The sequence below is a fragment of the Danio rerio genome, chromosome 14, assembly GCF_052040795.2.
Source record: "Danio rerio strain M-AB ecotype USA chromosome 14, GRCz13ab, whole genome shotgun sequence".
NCBI lineage: Eukaryota > Metazoa > Chordata > Actinopteri > Cypriniformes > Danionidae > Danio > Danio rerio.
The window spans coordinates 37,255,930-37,281,969 of NC_141034.1; the positions used below are offsets into that span (position 1 = coordinate 37,255,930).

Consider the following 26,040-nt stretch of genomic DNA (forward strand, 5'->3'; position numbering starts at 1 on the left):
ATGTACTTAAAATGCCACCCTGGCCATCATTTTTCAATCAAAACAATATAAATTCTGAAGGCTGCAAAGCCAGGATGCTGATTTTAAAACATTTGTGCATGGAGCTTAAATCACCATGAAATTTAAATGAGCTCTTCTTATTTTAATATTTTTATATAGTGGTTCTTCTTATAAATGATGTTTCTGTGCACTTTATTATTTAGTAAAAATCATTTGCCTTCATAATCTTTATCAAATACCATAAACTTCCCTCCCCTCTCAAAGTGACTTTTCTTCACTTCTGGTCACATGGAATGCCATTCATGTCTCATGTATGCTCTGCTTGCATCTATTCAGCAATGTTACTTAATTTTCTTAGCAATGCCCATCTTTCAATGATCCTATCGGTCCTCAATGGATTTATTCATGCATAGCCCTATTTTTTTCTGCTCATTTATTTCATTACTGTATCTATTGTATGTACATAACAATATGGGGAAAAGGACAATATTAACTTCTGTTTCATAGCAACTTTAAATGATATTTACAAAGACATTTTATTATGTATCAGCAAAAATGTATCTTTTAGTGTGCAAGTTAGTTGCTAATATATGGAGTATATTCTCCAGATGCTTTACACTTATTATTCCACTGCTGAATAAGGCAAATTATAATCAGCCAATGACATGGCAGCAACTCAATAGATTGAAAGCAAGTATTAATTTAGCATGCTGTGGTGATGTAGTAGTGTGAGGGATTTCTTGCCATACCTTGGGCCCTTTAGCACTAATCATTGAGCATTGTTTAAAGCCACGGCTTACCTGTGTATTGTTGCTGACCACATCCAACTCTTTATGACCACAGTTTATTTATCTTGTGATGGCTACTTCCAGCAGGATGATACACCTAGTAACTGTATGCTAGGTCATAATTGTGCTAACAGCAATCCACACGCTGACACTGCAGCTTCAGTGAGGTGTAGTTACAGTGAACGTGTGATGTGCAGCTTTCACAGCTGTGTGCTCCAGACCGAGCTGTGTTGATGGGGCAGAAGACGTGCCTGCTGATGTCTGCTGCCGCCTCTCTGGAGATCTGCAGGAGCTCTGATCACACTGAGCAACAGGTGCTTCACTCACTCATTTATAGCACTTCATCTTCTTCACCTGACTAAACAATCAACAGAAGCCAAGAGGCGTTTCACATAACATAAGGGAGACTGAAGAAACATATTACCACATAAATTCAGAAAATTGATCTATTTAATGCATATTATTGCTGTTTTATAAACTACAAAGTGTAATTTATTTAAAAATCTGAAAAAAGTATAGTTAATATATAAAACAATTGAGACCTTAGGTTGCAATATTAAAATAGTATTATTTAAAGATTTAATATGTCCATAAACAATAAGAGGGCTTTGTTGTGGTGCAGTGGGTAGCATGATCACCTCACAGCAAGAAGGTCACTGGATCAAGCCTCAGCTAGGTCAGTTGGCATTTCTGTGTGGAGTGTGCATGTTCTCCCTGTATTGGCGTGGGTTTCCTCAGGGTGTTCCGGTTTCCCCCACATTCCAAATACATGCGCTGTAGGTGAATTGGGTAAGCTAAATTGTCCGTACTGTATGACTGAATGAGAGTGAATGGGTGTATTTCCCAGTGATGAGTTGCAGCTGGAAGGGCATCCGTTGCATAAAATATGTGATGGATAAGTTGGCGGTTCACTTTGCTGTGGCAACCCCAGATTAATAAAGGGACTAAGCCAGAAAGAAAATAATTGAATAAATGAAACAATAAAATTGGGTTTGATAGTTGGAGACCTTTTAGTCAAAAATAAATCATGCTCCTAAATGTTTATGGATTACTTTTTCTTCATTGTTAAAGATGATCTGCCCATTTGTTGATGTATGTATAAATTGTATACACTGTTTATGGGCTTAACAATAAAAAAATAATAGAAATAAAACGTTTATGGATTACTTTCTTCTTCATCCATTCATTAATTTACCTTTGGCTTAGTCACACACACATTAAAAACAATTTAGTTCACCCAATTCACCTGTAGTGCTTGTCTTTGGACTGTGGGGGAAACTGGAGCAAACGGAGCTAACCTATGCCAACACAGGGAGAATGTGCAAACTCCACACAGAAATCCCAACTGACCTAGCAGGGACTCAAACCAGCGACCTTCTTGCTGTGAGACGACAGTTCTAACCACTGAGCCACCGTGTCGCCTTACTTTCTTCTTTTTAAACAAAATATACTGAAGAATGTTGTGGAAAAAATCAGCCATTCACATCCATATCTGGAACACAATTAGTATGGGAGTCAATGGTTGTTTTTTTCCCAACATTCTTCAGTATATCTTACTTTGTGTTCAGTTGAGGATGTGTTGTAACTATCCCTGTAAGGGATAAACTCTCTCCCATTTCAGTTTTCACCATTCATGCAGTTAACCAGCAGAGGGCGCAGTTTAAAACATCTCCTTTACTTTCAGACTGAGCTGCTGACCCAGACTCTAGAAAACATTCAACTCTGTAAAGAGATTTGGACCACCATCAAAACATCAGGTGCATTTCCTGCTTCAATTATTTTACGTAGGCAGAATTAACTTCTACCTGTTTCTCCAAATTAACAAGGACCATAATCACTTTTTTTTAACATGTTGTTTCTTCATTAGGCATTTCTTCTCAAGACAAAACAGACTCATTGTTGCTGCTCTATGAGTTTGAGGCTCGGGCCAAATTAAATGATCCAAAACTGGAGACTGTGCTTGAATCAGTTTTGGAGCTGGATAACATCGAGACCAAGCTGTTAGAAGTGATCGCAGGTCAGCTTCTCAAGACATAACCCTCTAATGCAGTGGTCTCAAATTTAATTCCTAGAGGGCCGCAGCTCTGCATAGTTTAGTTCCAACCACCTCAAAATCACACCAGCTGAACATTCTCTAGTAGTCTTGAACACCTTGATTATTTGGATCAGCTGTGTTTGATTAGGGTTGGAGCAAAACTGCAGAGCTGTGGCCCTCCAGGATTTTGAGACCTATGCTCTAATGGATAATCAACTATTGGCTCTGTGTATGGATATACTCTACTATTCAAAAGTTTGGAGTTGTTTTTGTTTTAAATCATACTTTAATTCATTTATTTTCTTTCAGCTTAGTCTTTGATTTATCAGAGGTAGTCAAAATAGAATGAACAACCAACTATTCCAGCATATGTTTTACACAGCAGCAACACAGTACTGGGAAACCTCCATACATTCTCACATTCACACACGCACTCATAAATTACGACAAGTTTTATTCACCCAATTCACCTGTAGCGCATGTCTTTAGACTAGAGATGCCCAAACTAGGGCCTGCGGGCCAAAATTGGCCCATGATAACCTGTGATTTGGCCCACCATCCCATCTGAGAAGAGAGTAAGAATGATGGGCAGGGCTGGAGTCTTTTACAGAGATCCTCGTTTCTAATTTAATGTAAGCTTTTTTTGTTTGTTTTTATTGCTAAGCTACAAAAAAGCAAACTGAAATGAAGTGCTGTGACTGAATCAGATTTAAAAATATAAAAACTGACACTCCTCAGATACTGGACAATGCAGAAGACATTGGTGAGCAAATCGAGGCAAAAACAGGTGCAGCTTGAGTATTGTTATAAGTTCATTACACAATTAAAAAAATCTATATTTTATTAGTTAATATAAATCAATGTTTATAGTTATTTTTTAATTAATCATACAGTTGATTCTCTGTACAATTCTATCCATTAAAGTTTAAAACTCCTAAAAAAATTTTTTTAAAAAATGCAAATACAAATCCATCAGCGTTTCATTTCTGCCACCCCTGGGGTGATTATGTTATATTAAACACACAGCACATTGATTTTATGGCACCAGATTAAACCTTCTGACACCTTTACAGCACTCACGTACATTAAAAATAAACACAAGCCACAAATGAACATGGAGGATTGTCTCCAAGTGGCGTTCTCCAAAATTAAATGATGATTAGATTTGGGCCTATTGGTATGTTTGAGCCAGTGTGTACGATTTATACAGCATATTTAAACCACCTCAGAGGATACTGGGGGTCACAAGTCACTGGCATTGTAATTGTAAGGGTTGTGAGCTAAAAACTTTGGGAACCCCTATTGTACAAAACGGCTGGATCTGATCTGATAGTTCTGTTCTTTGTGTCTACAGTGCTGGCAATGGAACCACCAGCCCATTACCCGGTACTTTGTAAGAAAGCACTGAAGATTGCTCTGTCTCTGCACAGAAAACAACCACAGGTGGACCTCATGCGCTGCAGGTCAGACGAGCTCAGTGTTTGCTACTTACACAATGACACATAACAAAATACATTAAACTGTTTCTCATGTGACACACACCATATACTCATGTGTGTGTGTGTGTGTTAGTAACTGTTTACACAGCCTGATTCAGCTGAGCCTGCCGAACGGTGTGTCCGAGGTTCAGCCTTGCGTGTTGGAGGAAGTGTGGGGCTACTATGAGGAAGCTCTTTCCCTCATAGCAACTGCAGTGAGTTGGTTACGGTGACTCAGCAGGCATCACACACGACCCGCTGCAGCTCAGCCCCGCAATTATCCCCATCTTTGAAAGAATCTCCTGTTTCTGTCAATGGGCTTTTAGTTATGCCTCAGTTAGCAGATGCTCCATTCACCAGCCTCTTCCTGCCAATTTGGATGCTAATTTGAAGATCTCGCCTGTATCTTTTATCTTGGACTAGCGTTGCAGAAAACTTGCATAAGCATCAGGCTGCTATTCTCAATTCGTGACCTTCAAGACACCATTGATATTGAATAGCATTCTATAATTCTGCAGCTATAATTACAGCGTTTAGACCAAACCATTCCTCCATCATATCTCTTTTCTATCACAGACCGAGGACTTTCCGGAGTTGGAGATCCTGTGGCTGCTGACCCGAGCGTGGAATACAGGAATCCTGCTCTACAGTCTGGCCCAATACCCTGAAGCAGAGAGGTGGTGTGGGCTGGGAATGAGCTTCTTGAGGTATCTGGGCTCTCTGCAGGACAGCTATCAAACTCAGGTATGTGCCTCTCACCGTACAGCCATTTGAACACTCGGCACAAGGTGACACATTTCACTGCCACAATCCCAAACGCCACACCTCACCTGTCTAAACTTGTTCCTGGCAGACTTCACCCTCAACCATAAATAAAACCTGTGTCGGGTCTTTACAACATGAAGGCCGGTGTGTTGGAGGTAAACTCAGGATGTTGGCCTTCCAGGAGCCATGCATTCAGCATTTTATCTTCCACAAAGGTCTTCACAAGTGCCCCCAATACACTGCTTTGTGCCCTTAAAGGAATAGTTCACCCAAAAATGAAATTAACTCACCATTTACTGTCTCAAGAGGTTCCAAACCTTTATGAGTAAGTCCTTTTTCTGTCGAAAACAAAAGATGATATTGCGAGAAACGTTAGAAACCTTATTGGTTTTAGTTTTAAAATGATGTTTTAGATTGACAACAATCTGCGTCCACACTGACGTTTCACTTAGCAGTTCTGAAAAGATCTTCGTCCACACTACACCGCTGAAAACGCACATCACGTTATCACACACACTCTGGAATGCGGAGATCTGAGCTCCAGGCAGTCAGCGAGTGCTTTGAGCACATCTACCCAGGTGGGAGCAGTGCACGTCGGACAGTTCATCAAGGATATATCGCTGGATCTCATCTCACTATAGTTGTTAAATGTAATATTTAATTCATCTTGTCTCTATCTAACGCCTCTTTGGTCTTTTGAATATATTACTTGTTCTCAGGTAACGTGTTTTGGCTGAGCACAAAGATAAGTTAATATGTTTATTTATGTACCCTTGTACACTGATTCTGCACATTTGACTTACTGCTTGCCTTTATTTCCTATATTGTATAAACTTATTGAAAATTATACTTTTATTTATTATGATTATTATCAATTGATATTCAGTAAGAGACGGCATGTTCGTATTTTTCAATGAAAATGAAAGGAGGCAGTAATATTATAGGCTTCATTTTGTTATAAATATACATACAATGAAGACGACACTCATATAAATATGTAGCTACACGACGCCTCAACATTTTTGCTGTCTTGTAGGTTTCGAATATCATAATGAAAATAGGCAGTTCCTAATATCATGTTTTCAATTTATTGTAAAGAAAGTGAAACAACGTACACAAGGTGATGTGAATGAGGTTGTAAAGTACACTGTTCCCTTTGATGATTTATCCGATGTGTCCTCGGGAGTTTGTTTTCCATATCAAACTTGCGGAGTTTGAACAGAAGGATGCAAGACTGAACTTAATATTACTTAATATTGAGAAAAAGGCCCAATCAGAGAGGAGAATGTCTGCAGCCATGCCTCCCATTTTTAGATGTCTCCGTTGTCCCCCATCCACATTGACACGGAGCAGCAGTGCTTTAAAACCAAATTGGCCTCTTCAGCATTTCCAAAATGCTCCGTTTTCGGGCCTTGAATACTCTAGGGTAGGATGGACGAAACCATAGCAAAATGTATGCATTTTAAAACTAAAACCTATTGGTGTAAACAGGGTCTTAGAAAATTCAGTTTTGGGTGAACTGTCCCTTTAATTAGTACTTTTATCTGATCATCAAAGCAGCAAAGCCAGAGCAAGGGTTTAAGGTAACAGTTGGGAATAGGCCATGTTTGCTTCATACTCTCAAGTAAAGCTTTTTCAGCCCCTCAGTGGGTCATTTGATTGGCGCAGAAAGGCTGGTTTCAGCCATGTGGGCAGAAAGTTTCTTGCAGTAGGGAAGTTTAGTTCAACCAGTCGAGTTTGGCAGTGATTAATTCATCCTGAGTTCTAGGAATTCACAAGATAATATTCATTAAAAACGTTTTGTTCATGCGGTTTGGTAAAAGACAAGGCGGCAAGGTGTGAATAAAATAGCTGAAATGTGTCTCCCCAGATGGCGGGTCTGTACAGTGAGGTGTTGGACAGGCTGGATAAAGCCAAGAAGAATCTCATTATTGAGGAATGAATGATGGCGGATTCAGTCGCAGATGGAGATCTCAGGTCTGACGGCACGTGTTTAATATGTAGTGTGAATTTCTCCGAGATGCTAAGAGATGTACAATTCATCTGAGGGTTTGTTTGCACAGTTATAAAATGGTTCCAAAAGTTGCATTAATTTAATCTGAAGTATTTAATTGGCAGGTTTATTTTATTACCTGTCATCTGCTTATCTGTTTGAGCTGTCCTGGGTTGAAACATATGCATTGCGATACAAAAAAATAAAAATGCATGCATTGAAATCGTAACAGAGTCACATAGTTTATTTCCAAACAAATAAACTCTTGTCCAGTCCAAAAAGAAAAAAGAAAAGAAAAACAAAATCAACATAAAACAAAATAATAGTAAATGGTAGGACTGTGTTCCCTCCTGACCAGGATATAAAAGAGCGGTTTTCCTTGTGTCCTGATAGGCTGTACCACCTGTAATCATGGGGAGGACACTTCTGTACAATCAGAGGGTTCATATTTGCAAGCACTTACTGCACAGGTGTGCTGTCACATCAAAAACTCATCATCACTCAAAAAGACAAAACCAGAACCCTTCCCTCCCCATTTGACGCTCATGCCTTCCATAGCACAGACCCTCATTAGTACACCAGAGCTGCTCTCATTCAATCCACTTCAGTAGAAATATAGTACAATGAATTCTTTGGGCTTCACCAACATGGCTGACCAGCATCATTGGTGCGAACGGTCAGCTGCGTTTCCGCTCGACACCGCAGAGGGCCAGATCTACGTTAAATGAGTTATTTATGCTTCTGGTTTACTTTAATATCACTCTACGGGTTGCTGTCCGCATGTCTCTTTAAATAGATATTTATATATATATATATTTATATAATTTTTTTACATTGGTTTTTCATCTATACACTCAGACAAGTTCCACAAGATATCACAAGTAGACAGGCCGTAATGTAGGGAAGCTAGTTCCCGACTCGCTAAAAAAATGTTCCGATAGGCAGCTGAAGATAGTTTCTTTTCTATAGAGAAATAGCAACGTTACGGCACATTTGTATGGAAATTAATTAATCTCAGAATAAATTCAAAGTTTACTTACCTGACATTTGTGATTTATAAAAACATGTTTGTCCCAGTTGTATCACACATGCATGAAGCACAAGTGAGGGCCGATATTTACACTTTACAGCTATCATACCCATTAAAACAGTCTGTAAGCAGTTTATAAATGGCTCTGTTCCCTTCGATTATTCCCTGAACTCTGGTTTTGACACAGGTATGACAGCTGATTTCGCAGAGACGCTTGGCAGGTGAGCGCACCTGTTTAGAAAATGCCTGTGGGTCGGGGGCGGGAGAGAGAAAGAGAGAGCGGCCACAGGGATAGATATCCCTCCATTTACACGGGATCCAGACTTCTCAATACAGAAACAAAGAATCGCCTTCTTGAGGGAGCCAAGAGACTGAAGGAAGTACTTCTGTACCGGTGAGCACCGTCCCGTTCCAGCACAATCCCGTTCTCTCCGGCTGAACACTGATGTAAGACACAGTGCTTACAAAGTATCAAATAAAAAAAGGACTAAATATTTAGAATACACAAGTATAATATTTCAGCATGTCTGGGTGTTCAGGTAGAGGATTGGAAATCATCCCTTGAGTTCATACTCTACTTGATCACAATATGATTGCGGCCCTTTAGTGGCTTATCGATAAAAAAAAAAAAAAAGTTTTCCATCAGATTCCTGAGCTCGCCGAGCTCGCCCGGCACAAGGCTCAACACAGTGGAGTAAACATCAGCCCGGAAATAAAGTCGAAGAAAAAAAATCATTTAAAAGCTGTCATTACAAAGAACAGATTTAATCAAACCATCGTCGAGTTCTTGGGGAAAACTGTCAATTTCAGGCTCCACTAACGCTTTAATATTAAGAAGGACATCCAATACAATTATTGTCTTGATTCTACCCGTTTTAAGGCTGCACTCCAGGGCAGCTAACAGGACAGTACCTTGTTACCATTCAGTCTGAAGAGAATATAGTCATGGAAGGCAGAGGAAGTGCAAGTGGGCTGTCTGCTTTTCAACTCCAATGGTGGCCGAAATTGGATTTTGCTTAAGTTAAAAAAAAACAAACAAACAGCAAAGCAAAAAGAAAAGAAAAAAAGAAAAGGATTTTACAGAGGTAAGACACTTCAGTCTATTGCACTCACAAGTTAGGCCTCCAATAGGATGGACGGGAAACTCACAAACAGCACTAAAACTGAGTCTCCCGCTAAGCACTGATAGGTTGAATATTATTGATCCCCCCACAAATTTTACAGAAGCGTTTACTCGTCGTCGTAAGGCAGTTTGGTGGTCTGCAGAGAGCCCAGTTACACCTCTCTACCCCCCATCTTTAATACAGAGCAGCTAAAACCACAAGAAAGAAAGAACACAAAAACCCAAAGACAAGTAAATGAAATCTAACAGCCCTCCAAGTAGACAGTTCTAGTTAAGTGTAAAATGTGTACCGTATTCATTTCGTATTATGTAGTAAAATCTCTCTGTAGGATTTTTATTTCCATGTGATTTCAGTAATATAAATGTATTTCTTCAAACCCCGTTTTCCATTTTGTTCTGCCTCTGAACATACAAACGGCCAGGCAGCCGATCGAAGCCAGCTGGTTTGTGAGTACTGAAGATCACCATCAGTTTACAAGTTTCTCTGCGTATGAGCACGAGCAGCGACGGTACCGTCAGCAGGCGTAGTCCTCGTAGAAAACCCTCGCACAGCATCCTCCAATGTCTTTTTCAGTGAACATATACAAGGTTCCCGCTCTCCAACTCCCCGAAGTCACTTCGTTAAGACATTCTCATCTTGTCCGAAATGATTCGCTCAGGTTTCCCTTTTTTTGTTTGTTTTACATGACAAAAAGATTTCGTTAGGAATGGCATTTCCAATCTTGAATGGAATTGCTGAGAAACTCATGCAGGGGTGTGCACAGTCACAGTAATGGTGAGAAGACGATTTTCATTTGAGGGTAACATAATGATGACACTAAAACTTGATATGAAACATATCAGTGAAGGAGGGAAGGTGTCGGGTAGGAGTGGGTACGGGGGGGGTCAGGTGGAGGCGGCCAGCTCAGAGCTTCTCTGCAGACGGGATCCAGATGTAAGGGCCTGACTGCTCCTCTATGATCAGCTTGATTTTATTATAGATCTCATCTAGTGAGTCACCCTGGACTATGGCTGTAGAGAGACAGAAAGAACACTAGTCACACTGCAGTACACTTCACTCCTGTTAAACAGTAACAGAGGGCCTGTGCTATAAGTTTTCCTATCAATACATTAGAGAGAAAAACAAACCTGTGAAAAACTCTCCGAACTCCTGTTCCAGCTTCATTGCCTTGTCAAAGACTTTATTGGCTTGCTCGTACGTCTGCCGCTTATTCAATTCCCTGTTAAACACAAAGAAGTGCATGAGCCCACACCGCAGTACAGAATCATGAGGAAAAAGTTATTCGTTCAGCGTGACGTATACAGTTAGGAAAATAAAATGAGGAGCTTTTGCTTGGGAAGCATTCTCACTTAGCTTGGAATTACTGGATTTAGTAGACATTGGATAATATTTAGGCCCAATTCCAATTTTACCCCTTCGCCTTCCCCTTACCCCTTGTTTTGCACATTCACATAAAGGAGTGTCCCAATTCTCTTTAGCTTGAAAACATAGGTCTAAGAGAAAGGGGCTAACAGAGATCAGGACCACACTCAAAACCAAGGGGTTAGAAAATTTCCCAGAATACACCACCTACAACGGCAATATGGCTGCGCACAGAAGTCAGGACATGCACGAATTAGCATGCTTTTTTATTATTACAAATTTTTACAACAAACAAGCACATGTTTTAATACATTTATAACTGCATTTGTGTTTTACCGTAATGCTTCAAGTTCCACAACATACTTTCACATCTGCCAATCAATGACACGGGAATACCCTGTCAGAAAAGTCTAGTGGTTTGGAATGAGCTTTTTACAGTGTCTGCTATAATGTTAATGTTGTTTTTGTGTGTTTACATAAATGAATATGGCCATGGTGTAAATGCGCAGTACAGTTACGATCTTATTGCCACATTATATCGCTATGATAACACGATATCGCTGCCTTCAGTGATTTCCTGAAGATAAATACCAAACAATAACGCAACCAGAATAATTACAGCAGTCACCATTGTTGATCTCTTTGAAGGAAGAGACTGTGATGACATATGATGATGTGTAGTAGTGCGGTCTCATTCCTTATGGGTAAATTTGAAGAACTTCCCCTTCACACTCGGTTTCAAAGGCCATGGGGAAGAAGGGGTAGGGCTAAAAAATAGAATTGGGATTGGGCCTTAGTATTTGTTCTATTCTAGAAACCTGATGACTTTTAATTTTATGAAATTTCAAATGAAAATATTGTAACGATATTGGAAAAAGCTGATAATGCGTTTTTTTTTTTGTTTGTTTGTTTAAATAGCTGTATTTGATGGTTTTCTGGAGAGTCCAACAGTATTCAGGTACAGAAATAAATAATCACAATGCAAAAAAAAAGCTTTTCTTACTTTGTTTTGTCTCTAGTACAAATACATTAAAAAAATCATGTTAAAATGCTGTTTAGTTTTCACCATCAGAAGAAATAAGAGTAAATGAAGTTTTTATTGTGTTTTTGCTTGTTTTAAGGGAGTGATCCGTCAGTGGGGTGAGTGAAATAATCTTGTTTTGGCTTTGAAATGTAGATATCTGGACTAGAAACAAGACAAACATTCCAAGTAAGAAATGTTTTTATCCAATAAATTCCATATAAATACTGTAGTTAAATACAATTCTGTAGCTCCAGGCATTGCGATATCGATGCTGAAACGATATATTGTGCAGCCCTAGTAACAGAGCATTTTGTTTATTTAGAAAAAGTTACTGGAAGACATGTCATCGGTAGTCTCCTAATGGTTGTAGAAATCAAAATCTTCAACTTACATTAGGGCCTCAACAGATTTTGGCTTGATGAAAATGGCGATTGGATAGAGCTGTGCTTGCTGCAGTCGCTTTATAGCGTTCCCAGACACGTCCAGGATACAGTGTTTGCCCTACAACAGGATTAAAGAAACCCTTTCATCCTGTGTCACACTTTCACTGCTCACAGTAATTGCCACAGGGAAAATATTGAAGGATTAAACAGGAGTGCGGATCCCCTGGCATGTTTACACTAGGGAGTCACTGACCCTTTCAGCCACTGCCCGAACAGACAGGATGCTGGTCCCGTACAGATTCTCGTTGAACTGGCCGGCCTCGATAAATTTGTTGTCCTGAATGTCCTTCTCCATTTGCTCTCTTGAACCCACAAAGTGGTAGTCCTGGCCGTCCATCTCATTCTCTCGCCGAGGACGAGTTGTATCTAAAGAATCATGATCTTTAATTTCACAAGTATTGCCAAAACACTGAAAGATTAACTTGCTTTGTTTTATATTATACTCACGTGGAACGCAGGATCCAAACTTGTGGGGAAATTCTGAGATCAAGTCATCGTTTACTCTGTCCTTCATCGGACCCAAGATAATCACAGGCCTTGTGTAATGGACTGAAAAGAAAGCCAAATCAATGTTGGTCAAAAACGTCCAGCCTTGAGAATTATTTCTTTGGCTCTCATTATGGAGGACATGGAAAACAGGATTTGAATTTCTTTCTGTGTAGCGTGTCCCAAGTACATAAAGCTCTCTAGCCAGTTCAACCAGAGCTTTTATGAAAACTAAAGTGCAAACACAGACTATTCACAAACTGTTAGTTAACAGAGACGTCTATATTTGCATATCAACTATGACCTACTGCTTATTCAACATCTTGCGCAAATGCAAATGCAAGACAACTAACTTGACCTACACTTAACCTTAATAAATAAAGCCATCATGTAGTGGTCAAGTCATTTAAAGAAATCTTAAACATACAGCAGTAAAAGCAGCCCGTTTAATTGTAAAGTTCAGTTCAAACAGTCACACTAATGATTCCAATTCTTCTGAAACAGATGACCTTTTTAAAATGACAAGAAACATTTTTTATCTCACTTCAGTGATGTATACAGTAGCTCAGCCACGCAAAAACAAGATCAGAACAGCACATGTACACAGTGACTAATACATCAAACAACTGCTGGAATTTGACGCGTGTTGCATTGTGGGGAGTGTTAACTAGGATTAAGGGTCAGAGTGAGACTGCTCAACTAAAAACATGAAATGACCATTTTTGCTTGAATAAAATGCACATTAATATCCAATATTAATAATTGAGTCTTTTTTCATCGAGCTGCCAATCAAATATTTTGATTCAAACTTTAAAAAAAAAAAACAGCTAAAGTGAAAAAGGCATATGTATACTCACTCTCCTGTCGAATTACTGGCTCATATGAGAGAATTGTGTCTTCCTGACCCTCTGCATGAGGAGAAATGACAGAAGTATCCATTTGAAACAGAAAGGTTTCATTCTTCACCATTTAATACAAAAACAATCCACTTGAATTATCACTGGAATGAACGTGCAGGTCACATGACAAGATCCATGAATCATTGTTTTTATTTTTTTGTTCAAGCACTTAAAGTTAATGGCATGAAAATGATCAAATGGAATGCCGCACCTCAGCGGATTACACTGGGCAGTGTTGCCAGATATACTGTAGCTGACTTTTTCCAGCCCAAACGCAAAACAAAAATCCAAAATATAAGGTTAATTATTTAATTTTAATTTATTTAAATCTAAATTAATTAAGTTACTGTAACTGTCATACTTTTTAACCATAAAGCAACCAACACCAGCACTCGCAGAACCACAATATAACCAGATCAAATTGAAACACATCCTCAACTACACACTGCACTTGACGTGTAGATTACACTCCCTATTAGAGTATGTTTTACTTTCAAAATGGGGTATAAATTCGTCACATTTGGCGTTTTAATTCTTTTTAACATAATTAGGTGCTGCTTGCCTAGCAGACAATGCTTCCATTTTTGTTCTTGCTGTCAATTGCGGGAAAAAATTATCAATGAAAGTGTGACAATAAACCAGGCGCTTCGTGATGCGCGTGCACATGAAGGGGAGTCAGATTTGTCCATGGAGTCAAGTTTTGATACAACTTTTCTTCACTTCCTCTTGCTACGCACTAGTCATGGAGGAGCACACAGTTATGTTTTGTTTAAAAAGTTGCATATAAAATTTACGTTTCAAAACTGCCCAAATTTTGTCAACCCACCAATGACATTTTTTACTGGCACAATCAAATTTAAAACCACCCAATCTGGCAACACTGACACTGGGACAGACTTAACATAGTACATAATGAAAAGCTTAAGCTAATGCACATTTAGAGCCACTTACTGGAGCTGCTTTCACTGTCACTGGTGTTGGACGTCAAGCACTCTGTGAATGAAAGGAGGAGGAGGAGGAGGAGGTTTAGAAATGCCACAATGCACACTTTCATTTTTAAGTTTAACGGTATATCAATCCCAGCTCAGGTCAAAACTATACACCCTCCCGTACCATCATGCCAAGAATAGAAAAGGCTTAGTCAAGAAGGGGGGGAAATAAACAGAAAAGAACTTTTGGGCCCGTAAATGGCTGCCGTTTCCTCAGAAAGGAAATGGTAGGATGAGGCAGCAATAGCAAATTAAGTATTTCCTTTTCCTACGGTCTCACTGATCTTAGATTCTGTGCTGAGCGTTTCCTATGACCTTGCCAGTGTTGGGTTCATCAGACAGTGATACCGCTCCTCATGCCAAAGTAAACAAGCCAGTGTTGGGTTCCTTACAGGAATCAAATAACCAACATCTCTTAGATACACTGACAACATGATAGTGCTGGGATACTTCAAACATTAAACACACTCAATCCTGCCCAGTACCAGCTGGCTGTGAAGACTTCTGCCACCCACTTTCTCTTTTATTGAAGGGATAGTTCACCCAAAGCTGAAAATGCTGTCACCATTTACTCGCCCTTCACTTGACTTTCATTCTTCTGTTGAACACAAGAGAGGATGTTTTGAAGAAATCTAGAAACAATTGACTTCCATAGTATTAGTTTTTTTTCGACTTTGGAAGTAAATAGTTTCTGGGGGTTTTGCTTTCTTTAAAATATCTTCTTTTGTGTTCAACAGTACAAACAATTTTGGAACCACTTGAGAGTAAACTACCTAACAAAAGTCTTGTCATGGATCCCAGTTGTAGGAACAACAAATAATATCTTGACTTCAAGTTGATCATTTGGAAAAGTGGTAGAAGGTAAATTTTTCAGATGAATCATCTGTTGAACTGCATCCCAATCATCACAAATACTGCAGAACACCTATTGGAATCTGCATGAACCCAAGATTCTCATATAAATCAGTCCAGTTTGGTGAAGAAAAATCATGGTTCAGGGTTACATTCAGTATAGGGGCGTGCGAGAAATCTGCAGAGTGGATGGTGACATCAACAGCCTGAGGTATCAGGTAGGCATGATTCTATTTTATTTTGGTAAAATAAGTGTAATCTAGAAGCCTTTGCCTGGCATATAAGCCACTTCTGACCCCAAATGATCAGCTAAAGATCAGCAACAAAGATATTTGTCAGGTAGTTTATATTTTGGGTTGAACTATCCCTTTAAGAACATTGGATTTAGGAGTTTAATAGTAAAAATGAAATAAAACGATGCCTTTTATAATCTTTCAAAATGCAACAACTACTTTTCTCTCTGTAATGACTTTCTTTTTCCATTGATATGAGTCAATAAAGAATTTGCTTTCGCTAGGTTTTCAAAGTTGAATTTGCACCACCATTAGGAAATTTGAAGTGCTGCAAGCAGGCCAACAGTGATGTCATTTAATCACGGTTTTCAACAATCTCAACAACTAAAGGACGGGACGCCATGATCAGGGCTGTTTTTGTTGTGTGTCATGAGCTTTGTGATAAGGGAGATGGCATGTAGTAATGCGACTAGAAGAGCAAAGAGACGGGCTGAAGGCGGATGCACATCAAACAAGGAGCTCGGCACCTGTTAGAAATAGATCATCTAATCAGCAAACGTGCAAAAGTTCACTTCAAAAATAAACAAAGTAGCTTAGTTAGTTTGCCATAGACAAGCATTTTGTCAAAAGATGCAATCTTTAAGCAAATGATGAACTAATTATGGATGTTACATTATACTTGTTCCATATCGTTGTTATTTTCATAGAAATGGGCAAAGATTTTGAAGTGATCCCTTGGAATTAGACAGAGTGACGACAGCAGAATGCACACATTCATAAAAGACCCAGCAAGCATTTTTTGTTTTTAAAAGATGTCTAATAGACGTGTAAACAGTCGTCTCGGCTAAAACAAGAGTAAATTTGGGCTGTCAGTGAAAATCTACTTAGACATCTAAGAGTAGGTTAAAACTAGACTAGTCATCAAGTAAACAGAAATTAATGATGACACAAAGTCTGTCTAATCTCTCTATTTGACGACTTGTCTAGTTTTGGGCTATTCTTGGATGTCTATTAGATTTTCACTGAAAGCAAAAGTTTAGCTATGTTTTAGCCAAACTGTCTAGGTTTAGATGTATATTAGACGTCTATTAAACACAAACTTGTTTGCTAGGGAATGTATTTTAATTTTAAAAACGTGGCACAGTGCAGTGTCTGCTAGAGATGCGCGGTTGGCGGTTATAGCCGCGGACTCCGCGGATAAATCGCGGATTGGGCGGATGACGTTACGAAAAAATAATATTTTAATTAAATTCGGGCGGGTGGCGGGCGGTTGTACTGTTTTTATATTCATAGCTGGCGCACCAACGAAAAAGCCTAGGACTGACTTCACAGAATGGGAGGAGGAATCGGATACACTAATTCTGGATGAAGTGTACAGAAGTATTCCTCTACAAACTTCCGTATAGACGGATCAGCAGAGAAAAATCTACTTTCCTTTTGGGAGAAATAAGGCCAGGCATTCCCACGACTACAGCACCTTTCCAAGAGAATTCTATGCATTTCAGCAACAAGTGCTGCGAGCGAGCGCTCCTTCAGTGCAGCAGGGCGCATTATAGTGGCTATGCAGGCGCTCCCGTCTGAATCCTGACACTGTGGATGCTATTTTATTCCTGCATTGTGCCAAGAAAAAATCAAACTAGACCTAAGGTCAGGCATATTAAACCAATTAGCCTATGTTATTTAGGCTACACATATGTTCAATATAAACTTTTGAGTTCGGTCAGCTGATAATTTTACGTTCATATTGGTTTAGCCTATTCTATTCTAGACATGTTGGCCTCGCTTTTACGTTCCGAGGCTAAGGTTATTTTGCCAGAATTTCTTTGTCGCAAATTTAATGGCGTAGTATTTCGTTATGCTTCAAGTTTGAGGAGAATGGGGATGATCCTAAGTCCATGGGTTATTGGGGCACTTGTCATACATGCACTTTAGCCTGGTCAGGTTCGCTCAAAGAGGAATGGCATATCTATTTTTCTAATTTAATTCCTAATTGTGGGGGTGACTGAGCCTACAAGGCTTAGGCACGATATGACGTTTTTATTAAAAAAATTTCAACTGTTTGCCAAAGCATGCGACTATAGCCTACATTAAGATATTTATGTTAATATTTTTTTTACTGCCTGTTGTTTCATTTGGCATATAAAATAGGTATTGTCTGATAGAGATATCAATAAAGGTTCATCTGTGTCGCAGAACTGTGTTGTTTCCGATTTCTACAAGCTCAATAACATCCACAGCAAAAAAATAAAAAAAATAGTCGAAAAACTGTGCCCATTAATTAGATGTGCAAGGCAATCAGGTACGTTTTTGGGATGGCTATGGACAACTACAAATGTAAATATTATTAGGCTATAATGTAAATGACTTATTATTCTATCTATTTACTAAAAAATTAAGTGAAATAGGCATTTAGTAGTAGGCTAAATAGCAGCATGTTGAAATGATGTGTCAATGCGTTTTCTATTAGGCTACAATAAAAAAAAAAGTTGTACAGTACAGTGCGTTTAATTTAGGCTATTTATATATTTTTTGTCCCTGTGCGCCGATTGGAGACGGAGTTCACTGCTGATATTCTGAGAGCTCGGGTGCTTCTCATTTCTTATTTGTGCATCCTCGTTTCCTTTCCTTGCTTTCTTTCCTCGTGTTTCCACCCCACCGGGATAACGTTACGAGGGAAGGACGCAAGGAAAAGACTGAAGGACCGAGGAATCGAATCAAGTGAAAAGACACGTCCTCGTATCTTTAGCGTAACTTCAAAGCGTCGTCAATTGATGACTTGCACGTTTGGATTAACTGCATGTCTACATTAAAGTCATTCTCTATTATATTATGATCAATAAAGAAACATTCATTTATTTAAAAAAATGGAATAAGCCATTCAAATAAAGAGCCCAATCAGCAGATGGCGGGCGGGTGCGGTTTTAAAAATTGGTCAAAAATGTTAGTGCGGATGGATGGCGGACGGATGATGGATTTTGTCATGCGGTTGCGGATGAAATAATAGCCGATCCGCGCATCTCTAGTGTCTGCAAGCCCCTATAGAGATCAAATCTCCTAACACACCTGCAGTGCTACATATCATTGAGTCTGAGGAAAGTAAACAGTTTCACATTTCGCTGCGTTTCAAAAAAGGTTTAGTGACCTGTATATTGTGACCAACAGAATAGATACGTCAAAGTATTCATTATAATAATGCTAACTTTAGTGCAGTAAAGTGAAGTCATAAATAAATATAAAAGTATTACTTGAATTGTTTTGTAAAAACACATAAGAGTGATGTAGGATGCAGATTTTCAAATTCTGAGTAATACCAGAGTTGTTTTGTGAAAACATAATGACTGTTCAGTGCTCAGAAATCTTGTGACCGGAGCATTACATTGGCGTGGTCAATTTTGCTAATATTTTACCAACTTTGTACCTTCTTGATGAATATAATCTACTCTTACATCAAGTCAAATGATCCTGATTAACTTAAGAGTAAAATGAAACAAAAAAGGGGGATAGAGAGGATACTCAGTGAGAAAGAGAAAGAACAGAAAATGTTTGTGTGGCACAGCCAGTCGAGTTAGCTCAGGGAACAGCTGCTTGACAAGAGGAACCACACACTTACTCAAACTCTTTGATCCATAAAAGTCATCGCTTAACCCTGGGAAGTCCTGAGCGTCCCGATAGGTGAAAGCAAGAACAAAGAGAGAGAGAGAGAGAGAGAGAGAGAGAGAGAGAGAGAGAGAAAGCAGAAAGGAAGAAGAAAGAGAGGTTAGTGAGAGGCTGGGAGAAGAGAAGTGTTGCACTTTCCAGGGATGAGGAAATACTAACATCATTTTGCTGTGCGCTGAAAGATCTGGGTTGTCCATTTGTAATTTAAGTATGGGGCTTTCCATGCAGATTCATAAGAATCAAACTGTATGTGTAAATGCTTAAGGGAGCAGCTCTGACACTGACAGATGTTCGAGCACAGCCTTTGAGTGTTAGTGCAACCTCACACCTGTAGGAAGTGCCGAAATGCCCCTCCGAGCAAGACTAAGGCCAGAGAGGCCCCGATTGGCTCAGTTTTCACACAGAAAGGTCAAGAGCCAATCGGGAGCCATCTCCTGGGTGAGTGACAGGATGAAGCATGAAGGACAGCATCAGAGCCCTCGTCCCACGCTCATACTTACGTTCAGTCTCCACCAACTCCTGCACTATATTCTCCTTGCTCTTGTAAAACGGGAACTTGCGCGATAGGTTGAAGCTTTTTTTGCGCTTCACCTTGACTGGCTGCGTGGAGACGGGCCGATGGTCAGGGAATGGGGATGAGGAATGAAACAAACACAAAAACAAAATGGGTTTCAATGATATTCACAGCACGCATGCAAAAACAAAACCAAAGACGACGTGTGATCGCAAAAACTGTGAGGATAATGAATGTAAACGTGGTTTGGATGCTTTTCTCTTTCAGAAAATAGCTCATTTTAATAAAGTTTGAACTGTAAATGAAACAAAGGGAATATGGAATTGAAAAATGACAGACGTGTGAAATATTTCGACTGCACAAAAAATGTATGCAGACAGCAAAAAGGCAGGTGAAGTGTGTAATTGCATCAATGTTACAATACTTTTATAAATGATTACTGTCAGTTTTTATCTATTAACAGAAACCTTATTGACCACAAACCTTGGGGCAAGTGTTTGTGCAAAATTTGTAGGTTTCTTTCATTCAAATTCAAAGCATCACACTTTTAGTTTGAGAATCCTAAATAATTGATTACACACTTCAATCTTAAAAGATTAGTTCACCCAAAAAAAAGATACATTTTTGCTCATCATTTACTCACCCTTATGTCGTTCATTCTGCCAAACATCTCCTTTTGTGTTCCATGAAAAAACAAAAAGAAAATCATACAGGTTTGGAACAACATGAAAGCAAATAAATGACAACTGTCATTTTGGGTGAACTATTCCTTTAAGTTACAATGAAAAGAATGGGCATCTAAACACACTGGTTCTCAATCCTTGTTCGAGAGAGCCAATTGAGGTCACTCGGTAGGTTAACATGGACATCAATACTCAGATTTAAATAAGATTAAGACCCTACTCTGATTAAGGGTCTATCATGTAAACGGGGATTGTTGATAAACTGAATCCGACTAAAGACATAATCGTAATAAATATAAATCAAATTCATCGCATTATTGAAATGCAGTACTGACATGATATGCTTTTATCTATAGGATAGTCCATACATGCATGACTGTTTGACAGTGCATTCTCTGCACTCAACCAGTCATTAAAGAGCCCATATTATGGGTTTTTGAAAATTCCCCTCCATGTAGTGTGTAACACAGCTCTAAGTGAAGTGAAGTATCCAGCTAAGGCTTAAATCTGTAAGAATACAGTGTTTAAAACGGTTGATTCATCTATAAAAGAGTCGACTCATAGTGCTTCAAACGAGTCGCCTTGATACCGATTCATTAGGTGTTTCGCCATGACGTACGAACGAAACCAAGTTATTCACGTGCACGCGCAAACCCGGGAGATTTCAAACCTGAGGCCCCGCCCTCTGACGCAGAAACCCAGAGACACACACATACACACACACACACACACACACACAAACATGCCGGTGGATATAAGTCACACTGCAGATGGATATATTGAATCTCTACCCAAAGATGAAACCTCAGCATTATAGCCAAGCAGTTGGAAACTATGGAAACTTCTGCAAACTATATGCTACAAAGAATACTTCATCAGCGTTTGTTAAAGGAAGGATCAGTAAACAGTAACTTACTGATGGACGTCAGGATGGAATTTTCTTCCTCCATTTCTCAAGTGTAAGTAAGTGCGATTAAAGTTGCCTCGTTTACTCTAGCTTGCAAATGTATTTAGTTGTGATTTGTTACTTGTAACCGCGTGTACTGTATCAGGTTAACAGGCTATATTCTCTTATCGCGTGCAAAGTCACGTTAAAAACGCGACGCGTGCTGCTTTGTTAACGGAGCTCCGTAGATGGGGAGTAGTGTGTGTGTCTGTGTGTGCGTGTGCTGTCGTCCGGAGGTGTGTGTGTTTGTGTGTGTGTGTGTGTGTGTGTGTGTGTGTGTGCACGCGCGCGTTGTCGTCCGGAGCAGGTATAAGTGCGTGTGTGTGTGTGCAATATGCGTGTGTGTGTCTGTGAAAAGAGCAGAGTGAGAAGCTAGGAGATCCCTCAACTGTTTTTGAGTTTTTGCTCAATAAAATAGTTAGTTGTCTGTATTTTCAAGTCCATAGTCTGTATTTACATTGACCCACTGGCAGCTAAAATCCAAGCCTACACTATCGAGCGTGTATGAACTGTGATTACTTTTATATTGCTGATTAGCTGTTTGGCATTTCACACTCTGACTGAAGGCAGTCGACCAATCGCAACACACTGTCATTGGTCCAATCAGCGCAGATTAGCTTCGCGCTAAGGAGGGGTTTGGGAACAAATGAATCACTGGACGATTCATACAGGAGTCGCTGGGATAATTAGGTAAAAATAAATGCAGATTATAAGACCATGAAAGTGTTTTTTGACCTTGCATGCATATTAAACTGTTGTAAGAGACCCTTACAACCAAGATATGACCCTATTTCATGTATAATATGGGCTCTTTAAAGGCTGGTTTATACTTCTGCGGTGAGTGAACAACGTGAACCCGACGCATGCCTTGCGCGTTGCCGTGCATTTATACTTCTGCATGCTGTTTGTGTAGCTCTGCAATAACACTTCCGAAATGCTAGCTGGCGTTTTTTTATTATTATTTTTTCTAAATACTATTGTTCAAAAGGGTCATGATTCACACTAATCAAATAATTGCTTCTTACAGTTTATATTTTACATTCTTCGTGTAATACAAAACACAAACGTTTTGGCACATTGCCTTCCTCAGTGTGTTTTTTTTAAACACTACCTTAAATGTACAAATAGTTACGAAACCGTCGGACGTGCAACAACTTTAATCATAAGGTAAACACAAAACTAAAGTTTCCGTCTGGAGCTCCTTCACAGGACTCAACACTTAAACAACCCCTCGCTCCAACAGGTTCGCGCCACTCTCGCCTCCGCCCCCACCCATACTCATGACAGTTACCAAGCCGACCAATCACAGAGCTTGCGCTATGCGTCATTGCGACATGCGGTTACATTTTTTGTGTGCTTCCACGTCAGCCAAGGCGAGGGGTATGTGACCACGTGAAGGCTGTGCCGGAGCAAACGTGTGTGTGTGTGTGTGTGTGTGTGTGTGTTTGTTGCTGAAATCGGCCTTAAAGAACCACTTTGGTGATCATTCAATTAAACCAACTCTATCCCAGCAGTCCTTACTTCATACTCTCATCCAGTAGCTCAGAGTTTGCCACAGGAGCATGAATGAAATGCTGCTGAATGAAAGTGAAACTGAAGTTGAAAAATGTAAAATTAAATATCGGGAATTACATCAAACTCCAGAGAAAACTTTGGATAGTGTGGTGACGTGTAACGACATTTATCAATCTATGTATTGTAACGTAAAATGAAAGGAACGTTCTAAAAGCAACACTTATAAACACCTTAATTATATTGTCTTGTTTAGATGAAGATAACTCATTTGATTTTACTGATGTCCATGTAAACATAATCATTGAGCACTCCACTAATGGTGTGTGGTGAGGGAAAGGGCCTCCAGGACCAGGATTGAGGAGTTTTGATTGAACCATCATAGCTGATTATGATGGTAGAGTGCATGTTGGTTATCCTACGATTTTGTTTGTGTGTCACTATGAGAAATGAGATGCTCAGTAACAGGAGCCTGCAGGACATTGTGAGAAACCACCAATTCCCACACTCAGGGGAAGTGGGGCAGCTCCCATGAGTCCTCCACACGACGACTCACTCACCCTGTTGGACTCAATCATGCCCGTCCTTGCGTGGAATTTGACTGTTTTTAACCGTGCGCGCTCTTTCTTTTCCACCCTGTGTATCGAAAAATAAAGAATGTGTGACTTGCAGAGAACAGACTCTATTACTACAAGTGAAATGTTGTAATTCTACCCGGGCCTGTTGGCAGTGCTGTACCTTTTCTTGCTTGGTATGACCCCAATTTGCTCACTTTCCCCATGGGGTGTAACCAGCCGTGCCTGCCACCACTCATCATCCGAGGCATTGATGACATGCAGGATGTCCCCATAGGAGAAACTCAGACCCTGGCTGGGGAGGCAACTGTCCCTGGTCCTGTCATAGTCAAAAAGAGCCCTGGGAAAACCAAACGAAGGAGTGTGTACATCAACAGAGTGCTAGAGGAGTGGATTTTCAGGTTTCATTGTAAAACATCTGTTGTGTTTGAGTAAAGGGTGGGTGTGTGCACACACATACAGAAACAACAGTACATCATTGGACATCTGTACCTTTTTGTTGCTTAAATTTGTTTAGCAGATGGTTTCTCACTAAAAACAGTCTACAGTACACTTCCTGCCAAAGGTATAGCATCCATTTTATAGCATTTTCCATCAGAGTACAATTCACATTATCATTCAAAAGTGTGTGATTAGTACATTTTTTATGCTCAAGGCTGCACTTATTTGATCAAACATTATGTTCACATTAATATAATGAAATTGTATCTATTAGATTAACAGAAAGTTTAAAAGAACAGTATATAATTGACAGAGAAACTTTTTTTTGTTGACCCAAACATTGGAAATTAGCACCAATCAAGGAATTTCTAAGTATCAGCTTTATGATGTTTGATCCTTTATTTCATATCAGATTCCATAACAAGAGTGCAATTTACAACAGGAATGCAAGCAATTTATTTGGTGGCAGCAGAGCTATTTTTAATACTGCCAATTTAATATACCCGTATTTAAACTTCTGTTATTGGGGTATATGCACACATACTTTTAATTTTCAGTTAGCCAGCCCCAGGGCTTCCGGTGAACTGTCTTTTCAATTACAAAATGCCACGTTTATTTCTTTTAAAATCAGTGATTTTCACTGCTAATAAAAATACAATATGAAGTGGGTCTCAGACCAGAGAAGAAGCACTACATTCAATTAAAAATTTCCCCCGTCATGTCTTTAAAATATGACCTCTTATTTTACCACAGTATTTTCAATAGAGTTTCTGTACTAGCCTACTGGTTAAACGGTCTTTCATCTCATTTTGCACTTGAACAACTAAATTAAGACTTAGTCTTAATTAAGTCTGTTAAACTGATTAGATTTTAATTACAACATCGATGCTGTAAAGCTGTCACTGGAAGTTTATAATTGGCTGAAAAACACTAGCTGTGTATATACTCCATTGCAAATAAATCTGGTGTATGCCAAACATTTTAATATGATTATGGTTATGATGATTATGCTCTTAATACAGCCAGTTTGATCTAATAAGTCAGGACATTTAATGGTGGTGTTCATGTTTAGTACAGGTATTGAATTAGGACAAAGTTGATAATCCTTCAACTTAATGCAAATGAAGAGTGATTTTCGTTACCCAAGCAGCCTGAAGGTTGGAATGCCCATTAGCAACTTCCATCACCACCCAGGGTGAAAGGCAGCTACAAAGTCACTGATAGCAAGAATGAGGTTTTACCCTAAACTTCTGAACAGTACTGTGTAATAGGGCTGCACAATATATCGATTTAACATAGATATCGCAATGTGTGCATCTACAATAGTCACATCGCAGGATCTGCAATGTTGGGATGGGATTATAGTTGACCAGGGGTCCGTTCTTCGTACCTCGCTTAAATGATCTAAGATGATTTTGCCGATCCTGGATCTTTTAATCTTGATAACTGATCTCTGGCTAATTTGGTTCTTCAAACAAGTTTGTGAATCAGATTAGTATGTCTGGATGAACTGATCTGAGATCGCTGCGTGTGTTGTGAAGGACAGATCTATCGATCCTCGAAATCATGATCAGCAATGCAACGATTGGCTGACGGCACAGCAGCGTAATGACATCATCTGATTAATATTCAATTATCCATGTGAGCAAAATTACATCAAATTAGCAGTCGACGGTTTGTTAAATATGACAAGCAATAACTTTTCACATATGTTGTGAACTGCAGGCTTTACACTTTCATGTGTCAAGAGTATTTATCATGTATTTCAATGCATATCAATGTATTTAGTTCTACATTTATAAAATATTTTCTTTATTATAGTAGCCGTTCGCTGTATGGAATAACTGGACGTTTCCAAAGCATTTTGATATTGGTAAAGGCGTCTGCAACTTTTGTGAAGCATAATCACTGGCATATTTACTGTCAAAACATGTTCATGACTGCATTATTATTTCTTTTTTTTTAAAAGTCACATATTCTGCATTTCTATTATCATACACAAATTGTACTAAAGCGATCTAAAAAGTTATTATCAATAAATTTTCTCTTTGTACTTTCATTTTGTGGGTGCAGATTGCATAAGTTTTGTTAATATAACTTTATTTATTTTATTAATAACTATAACTTTGTATATATATATATATTTAATTTTTTTAAACTATTTTTTCCAAGTGTATATAACTACTACTGTAAGAAAATATCATAATTCGG

At 39.1% G+C, this 26,040-nt stretch overlaps 2 protein-coding genes across 42 annotated transcripts in view; one reads left to right on the plus strand and one right to left on the minus strand.

Moving 5' to 3' along the window:
* Positions 1-26,040, plus strand: part of tex11 (testis expressed 11) — a 47,628-nt gene that overhangs the window by 12,721 nt on the left and 8,867 nt on the right. For 2 of the 10 annotated variants that reach the window (XM_087281761.1, XM_087281764.1), the window contains 7 exons: positions 986-1,102; positions 2,473-2,545; positions 2,656-2,805; positions 4,178-4,286; positions 4,396-4,516; positions 4,878-5,045; positions 6,937-7,288. In XM_087281761.1, coding sequence (XP_087137887.1) covers positions 986-1,102; positions 2,473-2,545; positions 2,656-2,805; positions 4,178-4,286; positions 4,396-4,516; positions 4,878-5,045; positions 6,937-7,008 — 810 coding nt within the window. In that variant the 3' untranslated portion in view covers positions 7,009-7,288. Of the gene's footprint in view, positions 1-985; positions 1,103-2,472; positions 2,546-2,655; positions 2,806-4,177; positions 4,287-4,395; positions 4,517-4,877; positions 5,046-6,936; positions 7,289-8,276; positions 9,247-11,493; positions 11,534-11,696; positions 11,786-11,903; positions 13,286-26,040 lie in introns of those variants that run through there. The other 8 variants (XR_015507638.1, XR_015507634.1, XR_015507636.1 and 5 more) reach the window with 8 other exon arrangements.
* The window catches only part of dlg3 (discs, large homolog 3 (Drosophila)), a 152,005-nt gene continuing 134,798 nt past the window's right edge, over positions 8,834-26,040 (minus strand). For 11 of the 32 annotated variants that reach the window (XM_087281745.1, XM_087281734.1, XM_087281740.1 and 8 more), the window contains 11 exons: positions 23,552-23,728; positions 23,374-23,449; positions 20,316-20,345; positions 19,659-19,758; positions 14,379-14,420; positions 13,386-13,436; positions 12,490-12,591; positions 12,236-12,408; positions 11,991-12,100; positions 10,341-10,432; positions 8,834-10,223 (listed from right to left, as the gene is read on the minus strand). In XM_087281745.1, the coding sequence (XP_087137871.1) occupies positions 10,117-10,223; positions 10,341-10,432; positions 11,991-12,100; positions 12,236-12,408; positions 12,490-12,591; positions 13,386-13,436; positions 14,379-14,420; positions 19,659-19,758; positions 20,316-20,345; positions 23,374-23,449; positions 23,552-23,728 (1,060 nt within the window). In that variant the 3' untranslated portion in view covers positions 8,834-10,116. Of the gene's footprint in view, positions 10,224-10,340; positions 10,433-11,990; positions 12,101-12,235; positions 12,409-12,489; positions 12,592-13,385; positions 13,437-14,378; positions 14,421-19,111; positions 19,158-19,658; positions 19,759-20,315; positions 20,346-23,373; positions 23,450-23,551; positions 23,729-26,040 lie in introns of all 32 variants that reach the window. The other 21 variants (XM_087281748.1, XM_087281736.1, XM_087281742.1 and 18 more) reach the window with 3 other exon arrangements.